Source organism: Pelodiscus sinensis, chromosome 19, assembly GCF_049634645.1.
Source record: "Pelodiscus sinensis isolate JC-2024 chromosome 19, ASM4963464v1, whole genome shotgun sequence".
NCBI classification, from domain to species: domain Eukaryota; kingdom Metazoa; phylum Chordata; order Testudines; family Trionychidae; genus Pelodiscus; species Pelodiscus sinensis.
In genome coordinates this window covers 19,387,384-19,411,564 of record NC_134729.1, presented here as the reverse complement: position 1 = coordinate 19,411,564, position 24,181 = coordinate 19,387,384, and the positions used below count along the sequence as shown (strand labels likewise).

Sequence of the window (24,181 nt, the reverse complement as noted above, 5' to 3'; positions counted from 1 at the left end):
GCAGGGTGGTCACCAGTGCGCCAGCCACGGCACCTCTGTGCTAAGCTTTACGGCCTTATGGAGTCAACGAAAATGAGACTAACGAGCTTCTTTCTCTGCACCAAGTCCTCATCGCTCCAGGACCATGCATTAAATATCTGCTCAAGCCCCTTCTCCCCAGCCCGCTGCGTATTTATTTACAAGGCGGCTGTTCAGGCACTGGCTGCGGGTCAGCGCGACGCGGCATGTAAAAGACGCGTAGGACGAAGAGGGGATACACTTGTCTGTTCCTCTGCCTGAGAGAAACTCTGCCAATAGTCAAGGTGAAAACTTTTATTTTTAAAAAGGAGACATTTGTCTATTCATCTTTCCACTGCGCTCTGCAGCCACCTGCTTGTTCGCCATAGAGATTCACTTACTGGGGACCACCGAATACTTTTGAAGAATGATCTTTAATTGGGTTAGAAAGAGTTTGGCCACTTGATTTCTCCCACCCCCTGAAGTTTTGATGGCCAGCTGGGGATAAGTTCCAGCTACTCCTACCTACAACTGGAGGCAGGGGGCCTGGGGCTGTTGAGTGCCTCTCCATGACCCCTTGAACAAATTTAGGCCAAATTTTTCAAGCCAGGCTTCTTGCATTGTTCAAAAGCCAGAGCGTGTCCTCAGGCTGGGTCTCTCCCCCCCAAAAAAAGGTGCATTTTCCAGTGCGAAGATGCTCTGGTGAGAACTCTGTCTGAAAATACCCCTCTTTGCACTCAGTCACATCCCCATCTCTCCCCACCCTTCTCCCTACCGGCTCCTGGCATCTAAAGCCCAGCAGAGGAGAAAGAGTTTAAACTTCAGGCCTGTTCAGTCGGGGGAGGAAAGTCAATGTAGCCCAATTCTCATCTGCTTCTGGAAAAAAAATCCCACCCCTTAGCGCAAGAGGCTGAGACTCCAGCTGTGCTGCTCCTGTGAGTGGTGATGCTACAGTTCCTGCCAGCGTGGACAAGCTAAGGCTGCAGGGCAAAACGGGCACCAACGACCCAGCAGAACTCCCTCCTGGGCACCTGCTCTAGCCACACGGGCTGTGCAGCCTGGCCCCACACCTCGGTCTCAAAACAGGAGGCACAGGGAGAGGAACAAAGGGACGTTTTCTGCTCAGCCATGGGGGGGATCACTCAGCCCCTACCCCCATTAGATTCCTCCAGTTCCCAGTGTGGATGCAAACACCAGGGCTGTGTCTAGACTGAGCAGTTTTTCCGGAAAATCAGCCGCTTTTCCGGAAAAACTTGCCAGCTGTCTACACTGGCCGCGTGAATTTGCTCAAAAGCACTGACGATCTCATGTAAGATTGTCAGTGTTTTTGCGGAAATACTACGCTGCTCCCGTTTGGGCAAGTCCTTTTTGCACAAAAGGGCCAGTGTAGACAGCTGAGATTTGTTTTCTGCAAAAAAGCCCTGATCGTGAAAATGGCGATCGGGGCTTTTTGGCGCAAAAGCGCGTCTAGATTGGCACGGACGCTTTTTTGCAAAAAGTGCTTTTGTGGAAAAGCATCTGTGCCAATCTAGATGTTCTTTTCCGAAAATGCTTTTAATGGAAAACGTTTCCGTTAAAAGCCTTTCCGGAAAATCGTGCCAGTCTAGACACAGCCTAGCAGATGAGAATTTGGAAGCCCGCTGCCTCCAGCCAATCAGCATTACATTCAAATCCGCGGCGGCAGAATCTGCTGGATGCCAGAAATCAAGCGCTCCCGTTGAGGCTGCATTTGCAGCACTGCCTCAAAGGCGCAGCTCCGCCACCAACTGCACCCAGTGAAAAGAGGCAGGGTCCCTACCCTGCCCCCCCACCCAAAGGCGATTCAAACCCCTTTGATTCCATCCATCATCCAAATCGCCCAGTGACCCGCTCCCCTCCGCCAGCCGTTGGATCCCCTCTTGCTGTTACCGGCAGCCACACTCATCCACCACCATGTCCTCGTAGTGTCTCAGCACCACGTTATCGTTGTTGTCGTAATAGAGGATGGAGATGGGGGACAGCCGGACCGGCACGCAGCAGGGCTGGGGGGTTCCTTCCGGGTCAAGGGAATGCACCATGGTCTGGAGGATGGCGTGGTTGGTGCTGTTGAGTTCCTCCGTCAACGGGAAGGGGCACTCCCCCAGGCAGTAGTTGGCCATGTAGCCCTGCGGGGCGATGATCCAGTTTTCCCAGCCCACGTCGCTGAAGCTGATGTAGAGCCGCCGGGGCTTGCAGAGGTTGCTCGGGGTGACGGGGGCGTCGTAGGCGCTTCGCCGCTGCCGGGAGGCGTTGCACTGCTTCTGGCTGAGGGACACCACCAGCAGGGAGGTGCGGAGGAAGGAGTCGCACAGGCCCTGCGGCCGGCGGGGCGGCGAGACGCTGCTGCCCACGGCCAGCTCCAGGATCAAGCCCAGGTTCTTGCTGGGGGCCCTCCAGCCCCTCGCCACTTCGGTCAGGTTGAAGAAGAGGGACTTGTGCAGCGGCGCGAAGGACTGCGCCACCAGCAGCTTGCGGGTGTGCAGGCGGGAGGCCGTGCCCCGCAACGACGGCCCCAGGGCTTGGGACAGCTGCAGCTCGAAGGCCTGCCCGCCGCTGGGCACGTGGTAGGAGTTGTGGCTGAACTGGATCTCCAGCTGGGCCATGGTCAGCTGCTCCCCCTCCTCCAGGGCGGAGAAATTGAAGTACAGCCGCTTCTCCAGACACAGGGATGGCCTGGGCTCCCCACTGTGAATGAAGTGGCCTGAGAGGGAAGGAAAACAGGGGAGGCATGGCAGGAAAGGCCTCCCAAAACAGTCACCCGCTCCGGGCAAAGTCTAAGGAGCAGAACCAGCCCCGATCCCGCCGGCCAGTGCGAGGAGAACATGGGGCGCCACCTCCTGGGAGTTGAGAGCTGCCTGGTCAGTATCAGGGCTGGCACCAGAACCCAGGCCTTCACTCCAACCACTAGGCCCCATTGCCTCTCGCCAGGAAACCCCACTAGGCCTGCTGAACAGGATCCCAGAGGCCCACCCAAGAGGATTACAGAGCAGGACAAAAAGCCGCAGATCACACGGGCTACGGAGTTCGCCCTCGCCCAGGGCAGAGGGCAGCGTGTTAACGATACGGCTGCCCTCTCCGCCCACGGCTGCTGGGGCACGAAGCGCCCCGCCCGTGGGCATCCTCTGGCCGCTCCACCGCCACGGAGATTCCCCCGGGCAATAATTATCCCCCGGCCCTACTGCTTGGCAAAGGGAAACGGGTCTCAGAGCCAGCCCCCAGCCAAGGTGCATGTGCTCTGGGGTGGGGCTGCCTGAGCGTGTGGCTGAGGAACCAAACTGGGCCGCAGGCTGGTTTGTCTGCTGCTTGCTGCCGGACCCTAGGAGCAGCCCCAGCCCCCCCCCCCCCCAATCCGCATCTGCCTCCGCCAGGGTGGGGCGCAGACGGCCCTGGGGCCGCTGGACCACGGTGTGGTAGGACAGACCCAGTGAGGCCTCATCCTCTGGTCTAGCAATATTCCCACCAGGCCTTGGGACTGGCCCAGCGCGGTGTGTCCAGCTGAGGATGGCACCATAGGGTGGGAGACAGGCTGGCAGCCAGTACCATCGGGGTGGGCCAGGCCCCAGGACTCCGGCCTCTTCCGCCTGCTCTGCCCCACGCACGCAGCCGACCTGAGCGCTCACCGGACAGGCGGCTGCTGTGTTCATCCCCCCTCCCCCAGCTTCCAGCCACACTCCTTTTAAAAGCTGCAGGGAGGCTGCTTCTGGGAAATAAAGGCCCTGCCCCACAGGAGCACAGGACTGGACCACGGGGATCAGCCAGGGCCCGTGCGCCCTGAAATCACATCCCCCCCAGCCCCTTCTGCACTGAGACACGCACCACTCCCAGACTAAGTCTGGCCAGGGAATAACACAGACACAGCACTGTCCTCTAGGGACCTGCCTTTCGCCTCTTGCCCCAGGGAGACTCTTTGCCATGCTGCTGCTGGGGAAACTGAGGCAGGGCAGGGCCCTGCCTGACTTTGCACAGTCCATCAGTCCCACTGCTGGAAAGAGACCACAGTCCTTGGCTCCAACCACTAGCCCCCACTGCCTCTCTCCAGGAAACCCCCAGCCAGGATCCCAGCTGGGTTCGGGCGCCCACGCAAGAGGGTTCCGAGGCAGGAAGACCAGAGGACTCCCAGCCCCAGTCCCTGCGCGGACCCACAACCACCGAAGCGGAGGCTCTGTACCTTGGTCGGCGAAGACACGCAGGATGTTCCCAGGGACATTCAATTCCTCCACCCTGCAGGCCCGCTCCGGCCCCTGCTTCCCAGAGAGCTGCTCTCGCTTCCTGAAGATCCTCCACAGCACGGAGGGCACCGGGGCGGGGGCCTTGGGGTTCGGCTTGGTGCTCAGGCCCAAGGATTTTAAAAGCAAACTTTCCGGCCTGCTCCCCTCCATGCCCAGGGCCAGGCTCAGCAGGGCCCAGAGCAGGCCAGCTGCCACCAGGGCTGGGGCAGGGACCAGCCCCATGGCTGGGCAGGGCAGACAAAGGGCAGTGCTGCAGCCCCGCTTGTCAGAGGGCCTCTGGAGCCAGCAGGCAAGAGCGGGTGTTGATTGTAGGCAGGGAGCCTTTGATCTGCTGAGTGCTCAATTAGCAGGGGAGCCCTTTAACCCTTCAGAGTCAGCACTTCCCAAGTTCTGTTGTGGCCTAGGGGTTAGGGTGTTTGCCTGGGGAGGGCACAGTGGTGGGTTCAAACCCCCCCACCACCCTGGGAACAGCTGGATGGCAATACAGAGGCTGCCCTGCTGGAAGGTGGGATAAACTTGGGGGGCAGAGAAAGGGAGCTGGCTGGGCACCTCCTTTCCGGAGCTTTGTTCCTGCCCAGCCACCGGGCTGCTCCACACACAGCGCCCGCTGGGACCCATCTAGCCCTGCCCATGCCACCTGCACCCCCCTGGGTGGCCACCGCAGCAGAGAGGCTCCAGAGCCCCTCGAGCGTACAGGGCGAGGTGCCCCGCTCCACAGGGGGGTGCTGTGACCAAGAGGGGATGGGGCCCCTGTGCCAGGTGGGCAGAGAGCAGGAGGGGCTGCAGGGGAACCAGCCGCTCACAGGGGCGCTGGTCAGGCCCCAGCTGCCCTCTGGCATCACTGCAGCCCAGGTTAGGCTCAGCTCTCCCATGGCACCAGCTTCACGCAGCCACCCCCTGGCTCTCTGCTTCCCCCCCCCTCTCTGGAGTAGGGATGGAAGGGGAGAGCCAGGGGAGAGCCAGGTACCTGGTTGGCCTCTTCCTCAGCGGGTGAGGTTGCTGGCCCTGCTGGCCATGCCAGAACCCATCTCACCGTCAGGGCATCCCCTATCCCACCTCTCTCTGGGTGGGCGGGACTTGAACACACCACCCTGCCCTCCCCTCCCCACATCACACAAATGCCCTATTTGGCCACGCCAGAACCTACCCCACCTTCGGGACATCCCTTATCCCGCCTTCCAGCAGGGCAGCCTGTGTACTGTGTACTGCCTAGCCAGCTGTTCCCGGAGGAGGGGGCTTGAACCCACCACCGGCCCTCCCCAGATGAATGCCCTAACCCCTAGGCCGCGACAGAACCCACCTCACCTTCCCTTCAGCGCCTCCCTTAGCCCACCTCCCACCAAGGTAGGCTAAGGGACACCCTGAATGTGAGGTGGGGTCTGGTAACCGGAGGCCGGGCAGGAGGCTGGGCCCAGGTCACCGTGGCAGGCGTGGCCAGGCTGGAGCAGCCCCCCACTCAGGGCACAGTGGCCTAGGGATGTTGCATTCCAGCTCTGGAGCCAGGCCCGTCTCCTGCCACATCTGTAACCTCCCCCTCCTCCCTGGTTCTCTGGCACCTCCTCCCCAGAGCGTCTGACACTTCCCCAGCCCGGTGATCCAGCCTGATGAGCTGCTAACTTCCCGCACTTCCACGCCCGCTGGGCCCCTGCAGAGCCACAGGAAAACCCACCCAGCCTGGGCCAGGGCTAAGCCTTGGGGGGGGGAATTGTAACAGGAAAATAAACCGCCCGGCTGCCTCTTCCTGCCTCGCCAGTTAGTGCCTGGGCTGTGGGCCCTAGACAGGGCTGCTACCTTCACCCCACCCCCACCCCCCGAGCCCCCTGCTAGCGAGGAAGCATGGCCAGCGGGGGGGTGGGGGGCTGCAGGGCCCCCACTGCGCTTTGGCCACCCCTGCAACATGTAAACCGACAACACGGAGCCTTGCCAGGCCCCTCGTGTGGACCATCCCCCCCCAGGCAAGGTGGGAGGCGTGGACAGGCGGGCAGAATTCTGATCCACCAGCTGCTCAGCCCCCCCCCCCCTTTGGCATGGGCGTAACTGACCGCACAAGACAGGGCCATGCCAGACTGGCCCGTTGCTCGCTCAGGGGGTGGGGCAGGCCCGATACACAGCACCCAGCAGCTCCCCCGGCCGCGCTGGCTCTGACCCACCTCGCAGGGCAGGGCACTAACCTAGCAAACCCGCCAGCGACCTCAGTGGCCTCACTATACCCAGGCCTGCCCGGCCCCAGTTCCCACCACGGCCTCTCCTCGCGGCACCTCCCTGCTCCGCCAGCGGGGGCTCACACACCCCAACGCAAACCCCTCTGCTAGGCAGACACCAGGGCTCTTCCCCTGGCTTGTGCGGCGCCTCCCCCGATTTACCCCGCCAGGGCCGAGGGCAGGGCCAGGCCCGGTTGTATTTTTACCCCTCCCTGACCCGCTGGAAAGTCAGGGAAGAAAAGCGCCGGGTGAGTGGGATGTTTAATTTCCTGTCCTGTCTGGGAGGAAACCGCGGAGCCTGCCAGAAAGGGGTGGGGTGGGGGGATTGCTAATAACCTGGGTCATGTTTTCATGTGACCTCCAGTCGCTCAGGTTTTCCCAGGTGGCTGTGGCGTATGCAGCCGCCTTCGGGGGGTGCAGCTAAGCAAGGGACCAGACAAAACAGTGAGCACCCCCCCCAATTTGGATTAACCCTCTGGAAGCGCCGGCTGCAATTCCCTTCCCAGTCCTGGTGCCCCGCAGTCGGGAAGGGAGCCGGACGCAGCCGGCCCTGCAGGGGGACTGGGAGTCCAGCTCCGGGGATGGGGTTCCACAGGGTTTCCAGCCTGCAGGAAAGGCAAAGCTCCAGCCTGGGAAAGCCGGGCCCGTCAGGACCTTAGCGCCTCCTGTTGGAGCGGGAGAAGGGGTCTCAGGCCGGGGATCAGAGCAGCTGTCCCGTATGGCTCTGCGCTGGCCTATGGTGCTAAAGGAGCCGCAGGGCTGTGGGCAGGCCAGTCGGATCAGATGCATGAGGCTGGTGCCCCCCTGCACCTCCAAGGGGAATCCCCCAGGTTCTGGGGCGGGCACATTCTATGGGGTAACCCAGACTCCCTTACAGCAGCTCCCTGTATTACAGTGACCCCTACTGGACAGCAGGGCTCATCGCAGCTCCACACCCGTCCCTGCTCGCAAGCTACAGCAAAGCTGGCTCTGTTCCCCCCCTGCCCCACCGCTTTGGGACAGTGGTGCCGAGGGGGGAGGGGTGTTTGCTTCCCTGCTTCGAGCCCCCCCCGACCCCAAAGCATCAGCCCACGCTCCAGAGACGAGAAGTGACCAGGATCCCACCAGCCAGGTCCGGGGGAATCCCAGGGAGGGAGGGAGGCGAAGGGGAGGGGCGACAGTCAGTTTCGTATCTGTCCTGGCCCACGGCCTGCAGGGCGCCCAGCGCAAACTGGCCACAGGAACCACGTCAGCATCGGCCGACGCCCGCCCCGAGCCCAGCCGAGAGGAGTGGACGGTTTCCCTCTGCTGCCAGCTGCTCCCCAGCTCCAGGCGGGGGAGGGGTGGGGCGGAGTGGGGGGGGGGGGCTGGGCACGCTGTCCCCCCCCCCGTGGCTCTCTTCTTTGCAGGGTTTGTGGAGGGCCCCGGAGGCTGCCCCGTCCATTGCAGCCGCTGGTCTCTTACAACCGCTTGTCTTTTATCAGCCCGTTCTTCAGGGGTTTCCTGGGAAAGAGACCACGGCAGAAAATGATGCCTGTATTTGGATGTAGCCCCGCCCCTAGGCTGTCGCCTGCCCCGCCCCGGGGTAACCCCTCGGCTGGCACCCACAGCGTCACGAAGACCCGGCCCCAAGCCTGCCTCATGGGTGCAGGCAGCGGGTTTCAGGGGGAAGAGGGATCAGCATCCGGCCTGTCACCTCCTGCCAGACTGGGCGAGACCCCCCCAAGCACCGGATGCCAGGGGAGCCCCTCTACAATGCAGACATGTGCGGGGGGGGGCTGGCGGGATGGAGAGAGAGGCAGGCAGCGGATTCCTTCCTCGCCCCACGAGCAGCCAGGATACGGCCTCCAGTAAAGGACCCAGGCCCTGGGCTCTCTTCAGGCGCCGGCCCCCTGGCATCCCTGTCAGCATCTTCTCGTCCAGGCCTGTTGGTGCCAGGAGTCCGGGACGCCAGGGGGTTTTATCCACAGGGAACATTTTCCCCACCCCCTGCATTGTTCCCAGCCTCCTTGGCTGCTCTCCCCCCCCCCCCCCGCCCCCCTCCGTGCCTGACCCCGCCTCACCCTTCTTTCCAGGATTTGGGGAGCTGGAGTTCACCCAGTTTCTTGGGCCCGGCTGTTTTCTTGCTGTCCTCCATGTCGTAGTCCCGCACGTCACTCATCTCCTGCATCTGGCCCGTCAGCACCTTGGCCACGAATAGGAGGATGTACTGGTGGGGGCAGGAAGCAGGCCGTGACCCCGCTGGCCATTCCACTCCGCTGGACACGCCCCCCTCCCCGCCCCTGCCTTTCCTGTAACGCCTGCCCTGTGGGGCGCCCCACTGGTTCTGGGCAGGCCGGTCTGCGAGCAGCAGCTGCAGGGCTGGCCGGCTCCGGGAAGGAGCGCGCCAGGCTGGGAGGCGGGTGCCGGAAGCTGCATTGGAGGGGAGCAAAGGGAGCTAGGGGGACCCTAGGGAGATTCCAGCACCACAGAAAGACGCCCCCCTGGGGGCGATCCACCCGCTGGAGACTGGGACCAGGATCAATGGATCCCCCTGGTCGTGGGGGGGGGGGAGAAGAGGGGAGGGGGGAGCCGGGGGTGCTGCTCCAATCAAGCTGGGTGGACGAGTTCCAGGGGGGTGAATTACCCATCATGCCCCAGCTGCAGCATCGCCCCAAGGCCCGGACCCTCCTGGCAGGGACTAGGGCAGGCCCCAGCGGGTCCCAAGGAGTGAAGGGCCGGGGCGAGGGGGCGGGGGGGCAGTTCAGAGCCTCAGGAAAGCTAGAGGCAGGAGTCAGGCTAGAGGCCACCCAAGCGCAGGAGCTGCAGCTGGTGGAGGGGACTCGGCCATGGTCTAGCTCCGGGGTGTGAATTCCCCGCCCCCGGGAGCGCAGGACGTTGCGACGCTGGAAGGCACCAGGGTAGACGGGCTCCCAGCGCCGGGCCCCTCGTGGGGGGAGGGGTCCACCCGGCGCCAGGGCCGCCCTCGTGTCCATGTTTTCAGGGTGGGTCTGGCCTCTGCCCCCACGCCGGGAAGAAAACAGGCCGCGGCCGGCAATCGAGGCAGGACGGGGCAGTGTCCGGAGCACCCCCCTCACCAGCCGGAGTTTGGGGAAGCCTGGCCCCTATAGCCCCCTTTGGGTCACATCCTGCTGCCCCCCCTCAGTTTTCCCCTCCCCTCCCCCACACGGACAGCCTCTCTGCCATATCAATCTCTTCCCAGCAGGGCCTGGCGCCCCAGGAACTTCGCGCTCACTTTGCTGGGAATCCCAGCTGGGAGGCGGGGGAGGGAAGTGAGGGGAAGGGGGGGGGGACTTGGGCTTCCTTCCCCCCTCTCCAGTGCCCCCTGCAACCCAACAGCCCCCTCCCCCGTGCCCAGGGGCGCCGGCTCCCCAGGTAGCAAGGGGGCCTGTGCCGGGGGAGGGGGAGGGGGGCGTCCCCGCTCACCAGGAACCAGTAGACATTCATCAGCATGAGGGCGAAGAGCAGGGCGTTGAAGAAGAAGTAGAAGGGGATGTGGGGCACCGTCTGCAGGCTGGTGTGGCAGGTGGCGTAGAGCACTTTGAGGGGGAACCAGTAGAGGCGGAACCAGAACCTGTCAGGACAGAGATGCAGGGTCGGGGGGGAGGTTGAGTCCAGGGACCATCCCCCCCGCTCCCCCCAGTGTTTCCAGGCACCGAGGGGTTTCCTACCTGGCTGCGGGGGCCGTGGCTCAGACCCTGCGAAAGGGGGTAACGCTGGGCCTGAGCGTGCCGGGACGGCGGGAGGGAGACGTGTCCTGGGGCAGAGGGGAAGGGCTGCAAAGGTGAGGCGTTAGCGGCCGTGACAAGCCCGTCAGTGGCACGTCGGCCCCCCGGCCCGTGTCAGGACCTGGGGTGTCCCTCCCCTCCGGCCCCGCCCAGCCTGGACCCAGCGCCTCCTTCCCATCGCAGCAGTATAAGGGCAGGGTTCCAACCCCGCTAGGTCACGGCAGCCACGTCCCCCGGGCAAACCTAAACAGCAGGCCCGCCGGGATGCCGGGGCCGGGGCGGAGCTCACCAGCTGACGCTGAAGGTGAGGAAGCCGAGGTTGGAGATGACGTCGTTGAGCCGGTGATAGATCCCGCCCCGGTGCTTGAAGTAGACGTTGAGTTTGGTGAACTCCAGCTGCACGTCGCTGATGTCATGCAAGAAGAGCACCAGGATCCCCACGTTATGGAACCTGCGGGGAGAAGGGATCATGAGCGTGCGTGAGGGTGTGTACGCGTGTGCATGAGGGACCGTGAGCTGTGTGCACGTGTGCGTGAAGGACCGTGTGCAAGGGACCGTGAGCTGTGTGCACGTGTGCATGAGGGACCGTGTGCAAGGGACCGTGAGTTTTGTGCACGTGTGCGTGAGGGACTGTGAATGTGCGTGCATGAAGGTGTGTGCACGAGGGACCGTGAGCGAGGGATCATGAGCGTGCGGGTGTGTGCATGTGTGTGCAAGGGACCGTGTGTGAGGGACCAAGAGCTTGTGTGTGGGTGTGTGCACATGTGAGGGACCATGAGCGAGGGACTGTGAGCGTGAGTGCATGTGCACTTGTGCGTGAGGGACCGTGCGTGAGGAACCATGAGTGAGTGTGTGTGCACGTGCATGTGATGGACCGTGAGCGTGTGCACACATGTGCGTGAGGGACCATGAGCGTGCATGCGTGAGGGTGTGTGCACAGCTGTGTGAGGGAGCGCGTGCAAGGAACCGTGCATGCACATGCACGTGCAAGGGTGAGCCCTGGGGCAGGAGCAGGGCCGTGCACCTCACTTCAGGGGCAGGTGGTGAGCTCTAGGCCCAGCCAGACTGTGTTGGAGCTGGAAGGCCTGGCACTGGGAGGACCATGGCAGAGATGGGGAGGGCGCCGGGGCGTTGCACTCTGGAAAGGCAGGCGCGCGGGGGGCAGCTCAGAGCAAGGGACCAGCCCGTGCCGGCGGGATGGGGGGGCGTCGGTCTGTGCGCAGGAGGTCGGCCCGGGCGGGGCCAGGGACTCACCTGAACGCGTAGGAGAAGACGATGAGCGTCAGCGTCACCACGTGGTGCACGAGCATGACCACCGAGTCCTTGCGCCAGGTGTCCATGTACACGGTGGCGTAGATGGAGTGCCCGTAGAAGCTGCCCTGCAGCAAGTAGGCGACGGCGATGTCGCGGGGCACCGCCATCCCCTTCTCCCAACCTAGGAGCAGCACGGAGACCCCGGCGTGAGCCCAGCACGGACCCCGCCCGCCCAGAGCACTGCCCGGGGCTGGGCCGACACGCTCTCACACAGAGACCCAACAGACCCCAGGCTGCCCAGTCCCCTTTCTCTGCTCTCACCACTGGGCGTCACTGCCTCAGGAATGCTGGGAGCGGGCAAGACCAGCGTTGCCGACCCCGTGTCACTGGCATCCCCAGGAAGGGGAGCGGAGGCGCTTAACCCAGGGCTTCCTGCGCCACCTCGGCCCCGCGGAACGGCTGCTCCCCGAAGAGCGTTAGAACGGCCAAGCCAAAGGCCTGTCCAGCCCAGTGTCCTGTCTGCCCACAGTGGCCAATGCCCGGGGCCCCCGTGGGAGTGACCAGAGCAGGGAACCCTCCCTGATGCCCAAACCCAGCTCTCGACTGAGGCTCGGGGCAGCGCCCCTGCCCCTGCCTCCCGGCCGCTGCCCCTGCCTCCCGGCCGCTGCCCCTGCCTCCCGGCCGCTGCCCCTGCCTCCCGGCCGCTGCCCCTGCCCCTGCCTCCCGGCCGCTGCCCCTGCCTCCCGGCCGCTGCCCCTGCCTCCCGGCCGCTGCCCCTGCCCCTGCCCCTGCCTCCCGGCCGCTGCCCCTGCCTCCCGGCCGCTGCCCCTGCCTCCCGGCCGCTGCCCCTGCCCCTGCCTCCCGGCCGCTGCCCCTGCCCCTGCCTCCCGGCCACTGCCCCTGCCCCTGCCTCCCGGCCGCTGCCCCTGCCCCTGCCTCCCGGCCGCTGCCCCTGCCCCTGCCTCCCGGCCGCTGCCCCTGCCCCTGCCTCCCGGCCGCTGCCCCTGCCCCTGCCTCCCGGCCGCTGCCCCTGCCCCTGCCTCCCGGCCGCTGCCCCTGCCCCTGCCTCCCGGCCGCTGCCCCTGCCTCCCGGCTGCTGCCCCTGCCTCCCGGTCGCTGGCCCTGCCCCTGCCTCCCAGCCACTGCCGCTGCCTCCCGGCCGCTGCCCCTGCCTCCCGGCCGCTGCCCCTGCCCCTGCCTCCCGGCCGCTGCCGCTGCCCCTGCCTCCCGGCCGCTGCCCCTGCCTCCCGGCCGCTGCCCCTGCCCCTGCCCCTGCCTCCCAGCCGCTGCCCCTGCCCCTGCCTCCCGGCCGCTGCCCCGTCAGGCTTCCGTACCGTAGAAGACGGAGGGCGGGTCGTGGAAGAAGGGGTACTCGGTGAAGAAGAGCAGGTAGGCGCCGTAGGACCAGGACAGCGTGTAGAACAGCAGCTTCCAGGCGCTCTCGGGCATCTTGGCAACATCCTTCGGCTGCAGGTTACACCACTCCCCGAACGGCTGCCGGGAGACACGGGACACAGCTCAGGGGGGGCGGCTGGACTGGAGCCCACCCGGCCACTGCAGCTCCCCCCAAACCTCTGCACACCCAGGCCAGGTCCCTGAGGACCCCCCGGAGCACAAGGCAGCTGCTCAGATCTAGAGGCTGGGGGGCCACGTTTATAATGGGCAGGAGGAACATTTCGAAAGATTCTTCCCAGCCCAGCTCGCCATCAAAAAGGAGCAAAAATAGGGAGTTCGCCTCCCCCCTCGCCCCCCCCAAAACCCTTGTCAGGCTCTTTCCACTGCCACAGGAAGGTGAGGGAGGGTGGGAAGGGAGGCCCCGGGCAGGCAGCCAGAGGGAGAGAAAAGGAAGCTCAGGTTTCCATCCGGCCCCGATGCCGCCGAAGCTGCAGCTGCTGTCAACACTGAGCAGCGGCGAAAGCAAAAGCCAGAGGCATTCGGTGGCCACATGCCCACCCGGGTCGCTCCCCAGCCCCCTCCTCCGGGAGCAGGACTGGCCCCAGAGCCTTCCGCAACCAGGGCGGGATTTAAACATTGGTAAACCCAGAGCCCTGCCTGTGCTCAGGGCCGTGACCCGAGGGCCTGTCGAAGGGCTTCTCCCCCCAAGAACCTTTGTGTCCGACAGCGGCGTGGGCCACCCGCAGGCTACTGTTCCCAAGGGCGCCTCGCCGGACGAGGAAAATAAAATGCCTGCGAAGTAACCAGACCCTTCCCCGGCTCAGCAATTTCCAGAGCCGGCTGCTTGGCTCCCTTTGCTCCTTGAAGGCTATATTAAGAGGCCGGCTGTTCAGGGGCCGAGCCTAGCCCCTCTCTAGCCAGGGAAAGAGGTTCATGCACAAGGCTCCCTTCCAAACACAGCCCCATCCTGCCCCGAGCTCCCAGCACCAGCTGCTCCCGGGTGGGAAGGGGGGGCGCAGATGCACCAGCCCCACAACACCTAAGCCCAGAGGCTGGCAAATGCATGAGACTGGCAAGCTCCCCCGCCGCCCCCAGCCATCCAGCCTCCATCGCCCCCCACATCCTGCGTGGAGGGCAGGGCCGCCCCATTCAAAGCACAACGCTGCAGCAGGAGAGGGGCTGCACTAAGGGAGGGTGAAGCCTGCACAGGACGGGAGGCCGAGCCCCTCCAAGCCAGGAATTATTCGTGGCCCCATTTGGAGACCGCTTGGCTCACAGGCAGGCCCCATGGGCTAATGGAGCAGAGAACCGGAGGCCTCAGGCCTCTCTCAGACTCAGGCTGCCTCCGTGCGCGTCTGGTCTCTCTGCCTCTCTTTCCCCATCTGTGCAATGGGACAATAGCCCTGCCCACCCCGGCTCAGGGGGGCTGAAGACAGACAGACGGAAGGCTGAGGCGGTCAGACACTGCGGAGCCGGGTAGGTCGGCGCGAGAGAACTCCTGTCCAGAGCCCAGCTGGACGAGGCCGAAACCAGGCAGCGCATGATCATCGGGGGCGGTCCCAGCATGGTGGAATCGGCACCTACGGCCCAGGAGGAAATCCACCCCCCCCGCCCCCGCAGGCGCTGCTCCTCTCCCCCTTCTGGTTCCAGCAGCCGAGGTTCAGGGAAGCCTCCCACGCTCTCTGCGTGGCTCACGCCGGCCCTGAACGGAGCACCCAGCCTGCGATCTGCCCCCCCCCCCCCCGGGGCCTCCCCCCAGTAGCTCCCCTAAGGGTCTGGACAGAGCCCTCTGTGAAATTGCAGCCGGCTGGGGCGGGATGCGGAGCAGAGAGCGGGCGGGAGGCCACGGAACGTGGGGCAGGGCAGGAGAAGGAGGGAAAATTCCTGCCTCTAACACACCACGGGGGGCTGGTCACTAGGGCTCGGGGTCCTCAGATGGGCACCAATTATTCCTCCTCTTCGTTCGGGGGGGGGGGGGAGCACCCGCTCAGCCCTCCGCCAGCTGCGGTTGCCGTAGCAACGGCAGAGTGATGCCCGGGTTGCTAGGAGCAACGGGTGCTGCAGCAGGAACAATGCGCCGCTGGCGCCGGCTGAACGAGCCCCCCACTTCTGGGGAGTGATGTCATGGGGCGGCGTTTAAAGGGCCAGCGCCGCGAGGAGGCTGGATGCAAGATTTTGGCTTGGGAGCCTCCCCGCTGCCTCCTCCCCAAACTGGAGCGGCTGCAGCTTCCTCCCTCCTCCAGGGCAAGCTCCTGGCTCCAGGAACGTCTAGTCCCCGAGGTTCAGGGCTCCTCCCCCAGCATTGGGGAGCCCACGCTGGTGCTCCAGCCACCCCCCGCCCTCGCCATCCTCCCTTGGGGCTGGAGCACCCTAAATCGACTAGCCTGGGCCCCCCCGTGCTCTGCTGTGGGAGGGTCTTGCTTCTTCTCAGTCGGGGGCCACGTCAGTGAGGTGGGGGGGGGGGGGTGTTTCTTACTTTTGTGCGGCTCCCGGCTGATTTTTCTGCGAGCTAGCAGCCCCCGAGCCAAAACAAGTTCCCCGCCGGTGTTCTATGCAGTCCGGAGCACAGACCACCGCGCCGGCCCGGCCCAAGGAAATAAAGCCAAACAGAAGCAGGAATCGGACCCACGCTCCACCGAGGGCGCCACCATCCCCGGCAGAAAGGCAACGTGAAAAAGATCCCTCTCTCCTCCCAGGCCCGGTGACGAGTTAGGAATCTCCCCAAGGAGGGATCCCACCCCTGAGCCCAGAACCGAGAGACCAGCCCGGCCCCAGTGCTCCGTCACTCCTGAGCCCAAAGAGGCCCCCAGAGCAGGGTGGGGGAACCTCAGGCCGGGGGGCAGATCCAGGCCCCTGAGGCTCTGGTGTGCGAGGGGAACGTGGGAGAGTCTGTCTCCGTCTCAGTCGGGGGCCACCTCAGGGAGGGGTTGGTTTTCAGCTTCTCACTTGTGTGCGGCCCCCGACTGATTTTTCTGGGGGTCAGCGGCCCCCCGCCCCTGCCTCGGAGGAAGGAAAGGAAGTCACGCCCATTGCTGCAGGGGCAGGGAGCCAGCCAGGTAACACCAAGTCTCCCCTACACAGCTCTCCCGCTGATCCCTTCTTGCTTTCAGGCCCGAGGCCCCCCACGGCTCTGCTGCTTCTCAGTCCCAAACGGCAGTGCCCCATGGCGCACCCCAAGCTCCGCTGGGACCCAAGGCAATCCAGAACGTGCAGCAGATAGCGGGAGTGCCGGTGCACCCGGAAACGGTTCCCTCTAGTCCAGGGCTGGGAAAGAAGTGGTCTTGGGGCCAGATGTGGCCCTGGGGCCGGATCCGGCCCACCTAATGCTTGGATCCGGCCCGCAGACTGCATCTGGCTGCTTTCCATTTATATCCTGCTGCCTGTGCCACTGAATTTCCAGGCGGTAGCTCAGGCAGCAGAATCCTATTGAAAGGGCTCCCGGCTCCTGGTTGTGGTACTGCCTCTGTAGGGGCGGAAGCTTTGAGCCCTTTAATAGTTGCAGCAACCTCAGTTGCCTGCCAGGCAATGCGGTACCGGCAGGGCCAGGAGCGACAAGCCCTTTGCTGTGTTTTGAATTGAAAGCCTCTGGCCTCTGACAACTCTGGGGGGGAGGCTAGTCCCAAGCCCCGCCCCTTTTGCCCTAGCCCCGCCCCTCCTGCCCCAGGTCCCACCCCTTCTGGGGCGTGGAGCCGGCCTGTGACCATGCACCAAAACTCATTAAGTGTGAACGTTATCGCCCACCCCTGGCTCTATACTTATCTGGTGCCAGCCACGTGGGCGCAGCAGAATGGAAATGAAACACGGCTGCACCTGTCTTTCGCCCCGAGAACGGGTCCCCCAAGCCTGCCGAACCCAGGGCCATGCCTGCAGAACCCCTCCCCCGGCTAGCTACCGCATTTAGGGCGGGGTGTGGTCTGGGAACCCCCCAACACTCTCCTCCTGCTCTTGACCCCCAACTCTATCGGGGGATTTAGGCAAGGCCCTGAGCCGCTCTGGACCTCAGTCCCCCCCCCTCGTAAAACAGGGGTGCCCTTCGCCAGCCTCCTTGGGGTGCTGCCAGGGCTTTGGAAACCACAGTGAGAACTATCACAGCAGTGCCCATGAATAATTAAAAGCCATTTCCTCTTCGTGCCTAGGAAGAGAACAGCCTTAGGTGAGGGCACCCTGGGGACCCCAGACCCAGCTGCCTCCTGAGTCCGGGAAGGGACTAATTAGCCTCCCTAGCAGCACAGCTCAGCTCCTGCCTCCACTCTGCCCCACAGCCCGTGAAACCCGGCCCCCGCCCTGGAACAAAGGAAAACGGCTTCATTCTCTCCCACAAGAAACGGCCCATTGTGGCTTCCTCCTCGTGGGCTTGTGACTGGCGCCACTGCCTGGGCGCAGGAGAGCTGGCCTCCGCCTCCCGAGGGGGTCTAGGCGCGGCCCAGGCTCATTAGCGCGGCAGGAAGGAAGTGCGCCAGGTGGCCCGCGGCTCCCGAAGCAATTCTGGCTGGAGGACCAGCCGGCTGGGTTCAGAGGTCGGCTTTGCTGCCAACGGTCCTTCCCCAAGAAGAGAGCAGGGTTGGGAACACGGAGAATCTAGCCCTTTCCGATTCACTAGAAAAGCCGGCAGAGGGGGGAGCCGGAAAAAGCGACCGCTGCACCCCAGCCTAGGTGACCAGCACAGCAAGCACAGGCCTGAGGGGGGATCCGGCACTGGGTCAGGCCCCTCATCCAGGCAGGACACCCATGTCCCATGCTGGGTGGAGACCCTCATGGTCCTGGCTTCCCACTGGGGGATGAAATAAACGTGATGCCCAGGCGGCTGCTTTGTTCAAGGTCTCCAGGCCTTTGGCTGCAGCCGCTCCTCACCAGGGACAGCAGCTGCGTGAGGGCCACAAAGAGACTGTATTTGAGGGGAGGAGGGGTGCAGAGGAGAGGCCTAGTCCCGAGCTGGCTGGGCCCTTTCACCGGCGGCCTCAGACTTCTCCGGGAGTCTCCGGTTTGAACGCTCAGCAGCCACGGACGCTAACAAGGGAAGGCGCTTTCCTGAGGCAGACGCTACAGAAACCACACGCCAGACCAGAAAGACATTTCCTCTCCTGCTTTCTCACGGCTGCTCCGCCGCGCACCACGCTGACCCCAGGGCCCATCCGTAAGGGCTCATTCACAGAACTATCCGGCTGGAAGGCACCTCGGCTGACCTCCAGGACAGCTGCTGTCTAATGGCGGGGATTCCACAACCTCCTTCGCTCATTAGTTCCAGGGTTTAACCACTGCGACTCTTGCAATGTTCCACCTAAACCCGCCTTGCTGCAATTTAAGCCCGTTGCTGATTGTCCTGTGCTCAGAGGTCAACAAGAACAATTTTACACCCTCCTCTTTATAACAACTTTTCATGCATCTGCAGAATGTTATCCCCCCCCCCAACTGTCCTTCCCCAAATTAAAACAAACCCATTTTTTTTCAGTCTTTCCAGCCCTTAAATCATTTTTGTCGCTCTCCTCTGGACTTTCTGTAATTTCATGTCATTCCTGAAGTGCAGTGTCTGCAACTGGGCACAATACTCCTGCTGAGTAGAACCGAAGAATTACTTCTTGTGTCTGGTTTACGACATTCCTGCTAATACATCTCAGAAGGATGCTTGCTTTTTTTTTTTGTGCAACAGTTGTGTGTTACTGGCTCACATTTAGCTTGTGAGCCACTATAACTCCCAGATCCTTTTCTACAATATTCTTCCTTAGAAAAACTCCGGTCACCTGAAGTGGGCTGTGCACACAAAAGCTTAGGATACCATCTCCATGTCTTGTTAGACTATAAAGTGCTACCAGAGCACTGTACAGACTGACTTGGCTACCCCTGAAGTTCCTTAGACAGTCCTACTTTGAAGTAGGAATAAGAGATCCTCCGGAAAAGGGCTTTATTCCAGAGGATCGCGCCAGTCTAGATGCTTTTTTTCCCGGCTTTTCCCCAAGCCGGAAAAAAAGCGGCAGACATGTTTATTTAAATCCACGGGGGATATTAAATCCCCCGCGGATTTCCCTATCCTGACTTACCTGATTTGCATCCCTTTTCCGGAAATTGTGGCCAGTGTAGACGTAGCCTAAGAGATTTATTGGAGCATAAGCTTTCGTGGGCAAAGACCCACTTCATCAGATGCATGTGACGCTCATGCTCCTTCCACAGTTTGATCTGAGGAAGTGGGTCTGGCCCACAAAAGCTCATCACCTAATAAACCATCTCGTTAGTCTTTAAAGTGCTGCATCGTCCTGTCTTTTGTTTAAGCTAGACCAGACTAACACGGCTGCATCTCTATCACAGGAGTCCTCGGCACTTTTGCAGATTCAGACTAACACGGCTACCCCTCTGAAACTTGTAAGCATGCTCCTTGCGCAGTTCTCCAAATAATTTATGAAGACACTAAACAGAGTCAGACCCAGGACAGATCCCTACAGGACTCATTTGATACGTCTTCCAGCAGGACTGTAAACGACAGATAACTACAGTTTTCCAGCTAGTTGTGAACATGCCTTCTAAGAAGTTCGTCTAGGCTATATTTTCTTAATTTGTTTCTGAGCGAGTCACTATCAAAAGCCATAAGGCGCTATCAAAAGCCTTACTAATGTTGCGATAGATTACCCCCTACCCGTACGGCTTGTTACCCTGTCAACGAAGGAGATTAGGTTGGTTTAACATGGGCTTGTACCAAAACGAATTCACACCTCTCTGTGCATAAATGACCTTTCCTACCTATCCGGATAGTTGCAATTTGTCTGCCAAGCGGGCAACAGAATAATTATCTTTGTTCCAAGGATCACTTTGGAGAAGCCACATCTTCCGTACAGATACAAACTGGACCATTGCAACAGGTAAAGTCCATGCTAGGCTCCATCCTCCACAACCCCCTCCCTCCGCCAGCTCTCTTCCAGCCAATCGCTGCGATAGAGACCAGAGCAAGGGCCTGGCATACAAATAAATGGCACCCTCTAAAGGCATTGGGCATGTGGATTCTCCACTCCTTCCTCAGTCTCAATCCCCAGTGAAACAGACGCACGCTCCAAATGATGCACAAGTCGGATCCGCGTGCAACAGGAAGAGGCGTGTTTCTTGAAGCGGCGTTTCTCGGAGCTCGCTGGCCACAGGCAGAGCTCAATGAAGGCAGCTTTTAAGCCACAATCTTCAGGTCCTCATGATAAGAAAGTGACTTCCTCTTTGGGCGCAGGTGAAGCTGTAGGCCCAATGCCGAGATCTACGAGGCATAATTAATGCCCGGGAAGGCGGCATTCTTGAGACGCACAGAATTCATTGAGTTCACAAGGAGCAGCAGGGATTCGTTGCCGGAGAGGTCGGCCGTGAACACGAGCAGCGCAGAGGTACAGCAGCACGTGGGCTGTGCACAAGGGAGTGATCGGCTCCGCACGGACGTTTACTCCCAACGGCAGGCAGCAGACGAAAGGGTCCCAAGGATGATGGAGGATGCGAAAGCCTCAGCTCACTCACTATTCCACGTCCCCTCCCCAGAACAGCCTCCAGCTCCGATATAGGCCGCTCGACGCAGCCCAGTTCTCACGAGCATCTGGCAACACTTCTCTGGGACAGCCAACCCCTCCAACTCCCCCTTTAAAATCTCTAGCATGAGCCATGCCCAAGCTTGGAGGTTTTTATAAAGAGCCCGCGTCTCCCTCTCCTGCCCACTGGCGAGGAAACTGACCCTCCCCCGTGGCACCGTTCGCCCCCTCAGCCCCACATCAAAGCCCGTGGCAGTATTTCAAGGCAAAGCGGCACAGCCCTGCGGTCGCCACGAGAACTGGCTCGGCTCCCTCCCTTCTCACGCTTCTGTCACAAGCGTAACCAAGGAACGGCAGCCCGTCCTCAGCGCGTGCAGTCAATTACCCATGGAGCACCAGCTAAGCACTGAGGCCCAGCAACCCTACCGCACTGTTCACCCTCAGATCTCAAAGCATGTTACTGTGGTGGGGGGGGGGGGGCAGGAAGTCTGTTTAGAGGGGAAACTGAGGCACGGCAGTTGCTCATGATCACCCAGTGAGACACACTGACAGGATGAGAAGCTGGCTATGAGTCAGCAGGGATGCCCTTGTAGCCAAGAAGGCGAATGGCATATTGGGGTGCATTAAGAGGAGCATGGCCAGCAGATCTAGGGAAGTCGTTATTCCCCTTTATTCAGCACTGATGAGGTCACATCTGGAGTATTGCGTCCAAGTTCTGGGCCCCCCCCCCCAACTGCAGAAAGGATGTGGACGCATTGGAGAGGGTCCAGCGGATGATTTGGGGATGGAGCACATGACCTACAAGAGGCTGAGGGATTTGGGCTGATTTAGTCTGCAGAAGAGAAGAGGGAGGGGGGATTTGAGAGCAGCCTTCAACTCTTGAAGGGGGGTTCCAAAGAGAGGCTGTTCTCTGCAGCGGCAGCTGGCAGAAGGAGGAGCAATGGACTCAAGTTGCAGTGGGGAGATCTAGGTTGGATCTTAGGAAAAACTCTTTCCCTAGGAGGGTGGGGAAGCGCTGGGATGGGTTCCCGAGGGAGGGGGTGGAGTCTCCACCCCTAGAGGTTTTTAAGTCTCAGCTGGACAAAGCCCTGGCTGGGTTGATTTAGTTGGGATTGGTCCTGCCTCGGGCAGGGGGCTGGACTCTTCCAGCCTTCAGATTCTATGACTCCACGCTAGTCCCCTACCCCCGGCTAGTCCCCTATTCCCTGTGGCCTGCGGAGACATCCACGGGCCGCGGTGTAGCGTTGCCAACCCTTCCAGGCTTGTCTTGGAGTGCCCAGAAATGGAAGATGAATCTGGAATTCAAACTGGCAGCCCGAGGGCTCAACCTTAGTTCAGGGCAAGCAGGGGGCTGCAGGGAGACGGGTGGAAGAAAGGCAGCCCAAGGCTACCGAACCCGGGTTTGGAGCTCTTCAGGCCTTGTGCTAGTTCTTGGCTGACTCAATCCGGAGCAAGTAAGGACACTAGCGAATAGAGTTTCCTGTCAGAGCCTCCCTGTGCTAGAGAAAGGTGCAGGGCCAGGAACCCTGAGCAATTACTGGGCTGAGAATGGAGCCTGGTTTATTGATAAAAGTGCTGGTCTCTGGAATCAGCATCAACGCAGAGCAAATCGCCTCTGGAGACCAGGCATTTCTGGGGGGGGGGAGGAGAGAGGGCAAATCCACGCTGAAAGCAGACTGTGTAGGTGACATCTCCAGGCAGAACCCCCTCCCCTCCCCGAACTTCCCACAGCTCCTGGAAGCTGTCAGCACCCTTGTCGGCACTAAAGGGTTTGGTTTGACGCCGGACACAGCATCTTCGCTCTCTCTGGCCTAGAAACTCCCATCCAGGGTAGGGAAAATCCCAGCAGGGTAGCAAAACTCTGTCACACGCGCCACGCTGGGCGACCACCCACACTGTGCGGGGGGGGGGGGGATTTAATCTCATCACGATTGGTGGGTGCAATAAGCCAGATCAGAGAGAGGCCCCTTTGCACAGGGGTCGGGCGGCCTCTGCCTTCCTGGGCAGCCAGCTGATCGCCTAACCCCCTTCCAAAGAGGATGAGCTGTAATTCCAGCGGCCAGCAGCCCAGAGCCTTGAATTAGGTCAGCCTGTATGGCAGCTAAGCCTTGTACCCACAGTCGCAGAGAGGAGGAAGCCGTTCAGCACGCACGTCAGTGACAGCCTACTGGGGCACACGTAGCTCTGCCGTACGCCCCCCCACACACATCCCTGCGTTTGCAAGCAGTGAATCTCATTACTTCACCCCCAAACGCACCCGGCAAGGTGGGGAGTTAGGTAGCGAGATACAACACCCGTCACAAGTCCTCCAAGCAACGCAGCAAGCCCCCCAGCCTCCACCTTCCCCTGCCCAACCCCCCCATGCAATGCAGCCTCCGCCCCGGCCCCCCATACAATGCAACCTCCTCTTTCCCCTCCCCACCCCTGTGCAAAGCAGCCCTTCCCATCCCCCACTCAATGCAGCCCCCCCCCCTTCCCAGACCCCTATAATGCAGCCTCTCCTCCCCAACCCTACAATGCAGCCCCCTTAGAATGCGCTCCCCCCACCCAGCCCCCTACAATTCAGCCCCACTCGCCCCCCTGCACAATACACCCCCTCCTGCCCAGACCCCTGCACAATGCAGCCCCCCACGAAATGTAGCCCCTGCGGCCAGCCCCCCAAGCAATGCAATAGAGCCCCTCCACGTCATGCAGCCCCCCTGCCCAGTCCCCCGCGCAATGCAGCCCCCTAGAATGCAGCCCCACTTCCCCCCGCAACGCAGCCCCCTGGAATGCAGCCCTCCTCCCCCCCGCAATGCAGCCCCCCTCCCCCCGCAATGCAGCCCCCCTAGAATGCAGCCCCCTCCCCCCCCGCAATGCAGCCCCCCTGCCCAGCCCCCCACGCGCAGCCCGCCGGGCGGGGACCGACCCGAAAGACGCGGCCGGAGGCGGCCTGGCGCAGCACGGTCCAGCCGATGGCCCCGAGCAGGCAGAGCAGGGGCTCGCTCCAGGCGAGGGTCGCGTTCTCGGCCCAGGTGCGGCGGGAGAGCGCCCAGCCGCAGTCCGTGCAGCCCCGCACCGCCCCCGCCAGGCTCCGGTAGCCGCGCTGCAGCAGCTGCCCGTAGCCGGGCATGGGCTCGGGCCGCGGCATCCCGGCTCACAGGCGGCGCGATCGCCCCCGGCTCATCGCTCCGCTAGCGGCGAGCGCCCGGGCTAGGGAGCCAGCTGCGGGCAGCTGCTGCCCGCACCGCGCAGGCTCCGGGGGGCGCCGGCTGAAGATAGGGGGCAGCAGTGCGCGCCCCAGCAGATGCGCCACCCGCCGCGACGCCAGCGGGACCCGCCTGCCTGGAGGGAAGAGCTGTGACCAGGCGTCCAGCCCGCCCCAGCTCGGAATCCGCCTCGTGCTGGGGCAGAACCCCCACCCCCCAACAGGCTGCCCCTGCTTGGAGAAAGCTGGGGGGGGGGGGGGAGTCTCCTCCCTCCCCTTTTTAAGGGAGACAATGTGTCCTGAATATTTTGCTGACAGGTGGGAAATCAGGCCCGTTTCCAACAAGGCAGGCAGCGCGCACAGGTTCTTTATGGCTAGTGGGTCCACATGCTGCAGTCTGCCCCCCAGGGCCACACACAGGCCAGGACTGGGGGCAGGGCTCAGCCATGGATCCATCTGCTCAGCTAGATCTTTGCCTAGTTTTACAGGCAGTTACATGTGGAAGGGGAAAACAGACTGTCTGTGTCTACACTGGCATGAATTTCCGGAAATGCTTAAAACGGAATACTATTCCATTTTCAGTTTTTCCGGAAAAGCGCGTCTACATTGGCAGGCTGCTTTTCCGGAAAAGCCCTTTTTCCGGAAAAGCGTCTGGAGCCAATGTAGACGCGCTTTTCCGGAAAAGACTACTGGGCTGTCTACACTG

General features: G+C 62.3%; 2 protein-coding genes across 3 annotated transcripts; both read right to left on the bottom strand.

Moving 5' to 3' along the window:
* Positions 1 to 297: 297 nt before the first annotated feature.
* On the bottom strand, positions 298 to 4,593 carry GDF1 (growth differentiation factor 1). The gene is made up of 2 exons (XM_075902868.1): positions 4,184 to 4,593; positions 298 to 2,716 (listed from the first exon to the last, which is right to left on the bottom strand). Exons 1-2 carry the CDS (start codon positions 4,464 to 4,466, stop codon positions 1,902 to 1,904), a joined length of 1,098 nt encoding a protein of 365 aa, XP_075758983.1. The 5' UTR covers positions 4,467 to 4,593; the 3' UTR covers positions 298 to 1,901.
* A 2,096-nt stretch (positions 4,594 to 6,689) lies between these two features.
* Positions 6,690 to 23,579, bottom strand: CERS1 (ceramide synthase 1). 2 transcript variants are annotated; one of them, XM_075902870.1, is made up of 7 exons: positions 23,197 to 23,579; positions 12,741 to 12,900; positions 11,407 to 11,587; positions 10,442 to 10,603; positions 9,851 to 9,998; positions 8,488 to 8,609; positions 6,690 to 7,927 (listed from the first exon to the last, which is right to left on the bottom strand). In XM_075902870.1, exons 1-7 carry the CDS (start codon positions 23,416 to 23,418, stop codon positions 7,885 to 7,887), a joined length of 1,038 nt encoding a protein of 345 aa, XP_075758985.1. In that variant the 5' UTR covers positions 23,419 to 23,579; the 3' UTR covers positions 6,690 to 7,884. The 2 variants fall into 2 exon arrangements, with proteins under 2 accessions (XP_075758985.1, XP_075758984.1); XM_075902869.1 differs by having other exon boundaries at positions 8,488 to 8,633; positions 23,197 to 23,574.
* Positions 23,580 to 24,181: the final 602 nt, after the last annotated feature.

Bases quoted from the DNA above. Each gene is read 5' to 3' on its own strand.
- GDF1 (XM_075902868.1), bottom strand. From the start codon at position 4,466: ATGGGGCTGGTCCCTGCCCCAGCCCTGGTGGCAGCTGGCCTGCTCTGG. The intron at 2,717-4,183 runs GTACAGAGCCTC...CTTCCCTCTCAG, and splicing joins GCGTGTCTTCGCCGACCAAG to GCCACTTCATTCACAGTGGG.
- CERS1 (XM_075902869.1), bottom strand. From the start codon at position 23,418: ATGCCGCGGCCCGAGCCCATGCCCGGCTACGGGCAGCTGCTGCAGCGC. The intron at 11,588-12,740 runs GTACGGAAGCCT...TGCTGCTCCTAG, and splicing joins CCCGCCCTCCGTCTTCTACG to GTTGGGAGAAGGGGATGGCG. The intron at 10,604-11,406 runs GTGAGTCCCTGG...TTCTCCCCGCAG, and splicing joins GTCTTCTCCTACGCGTTCAG to GTTCCATAACGTGGGGATCC.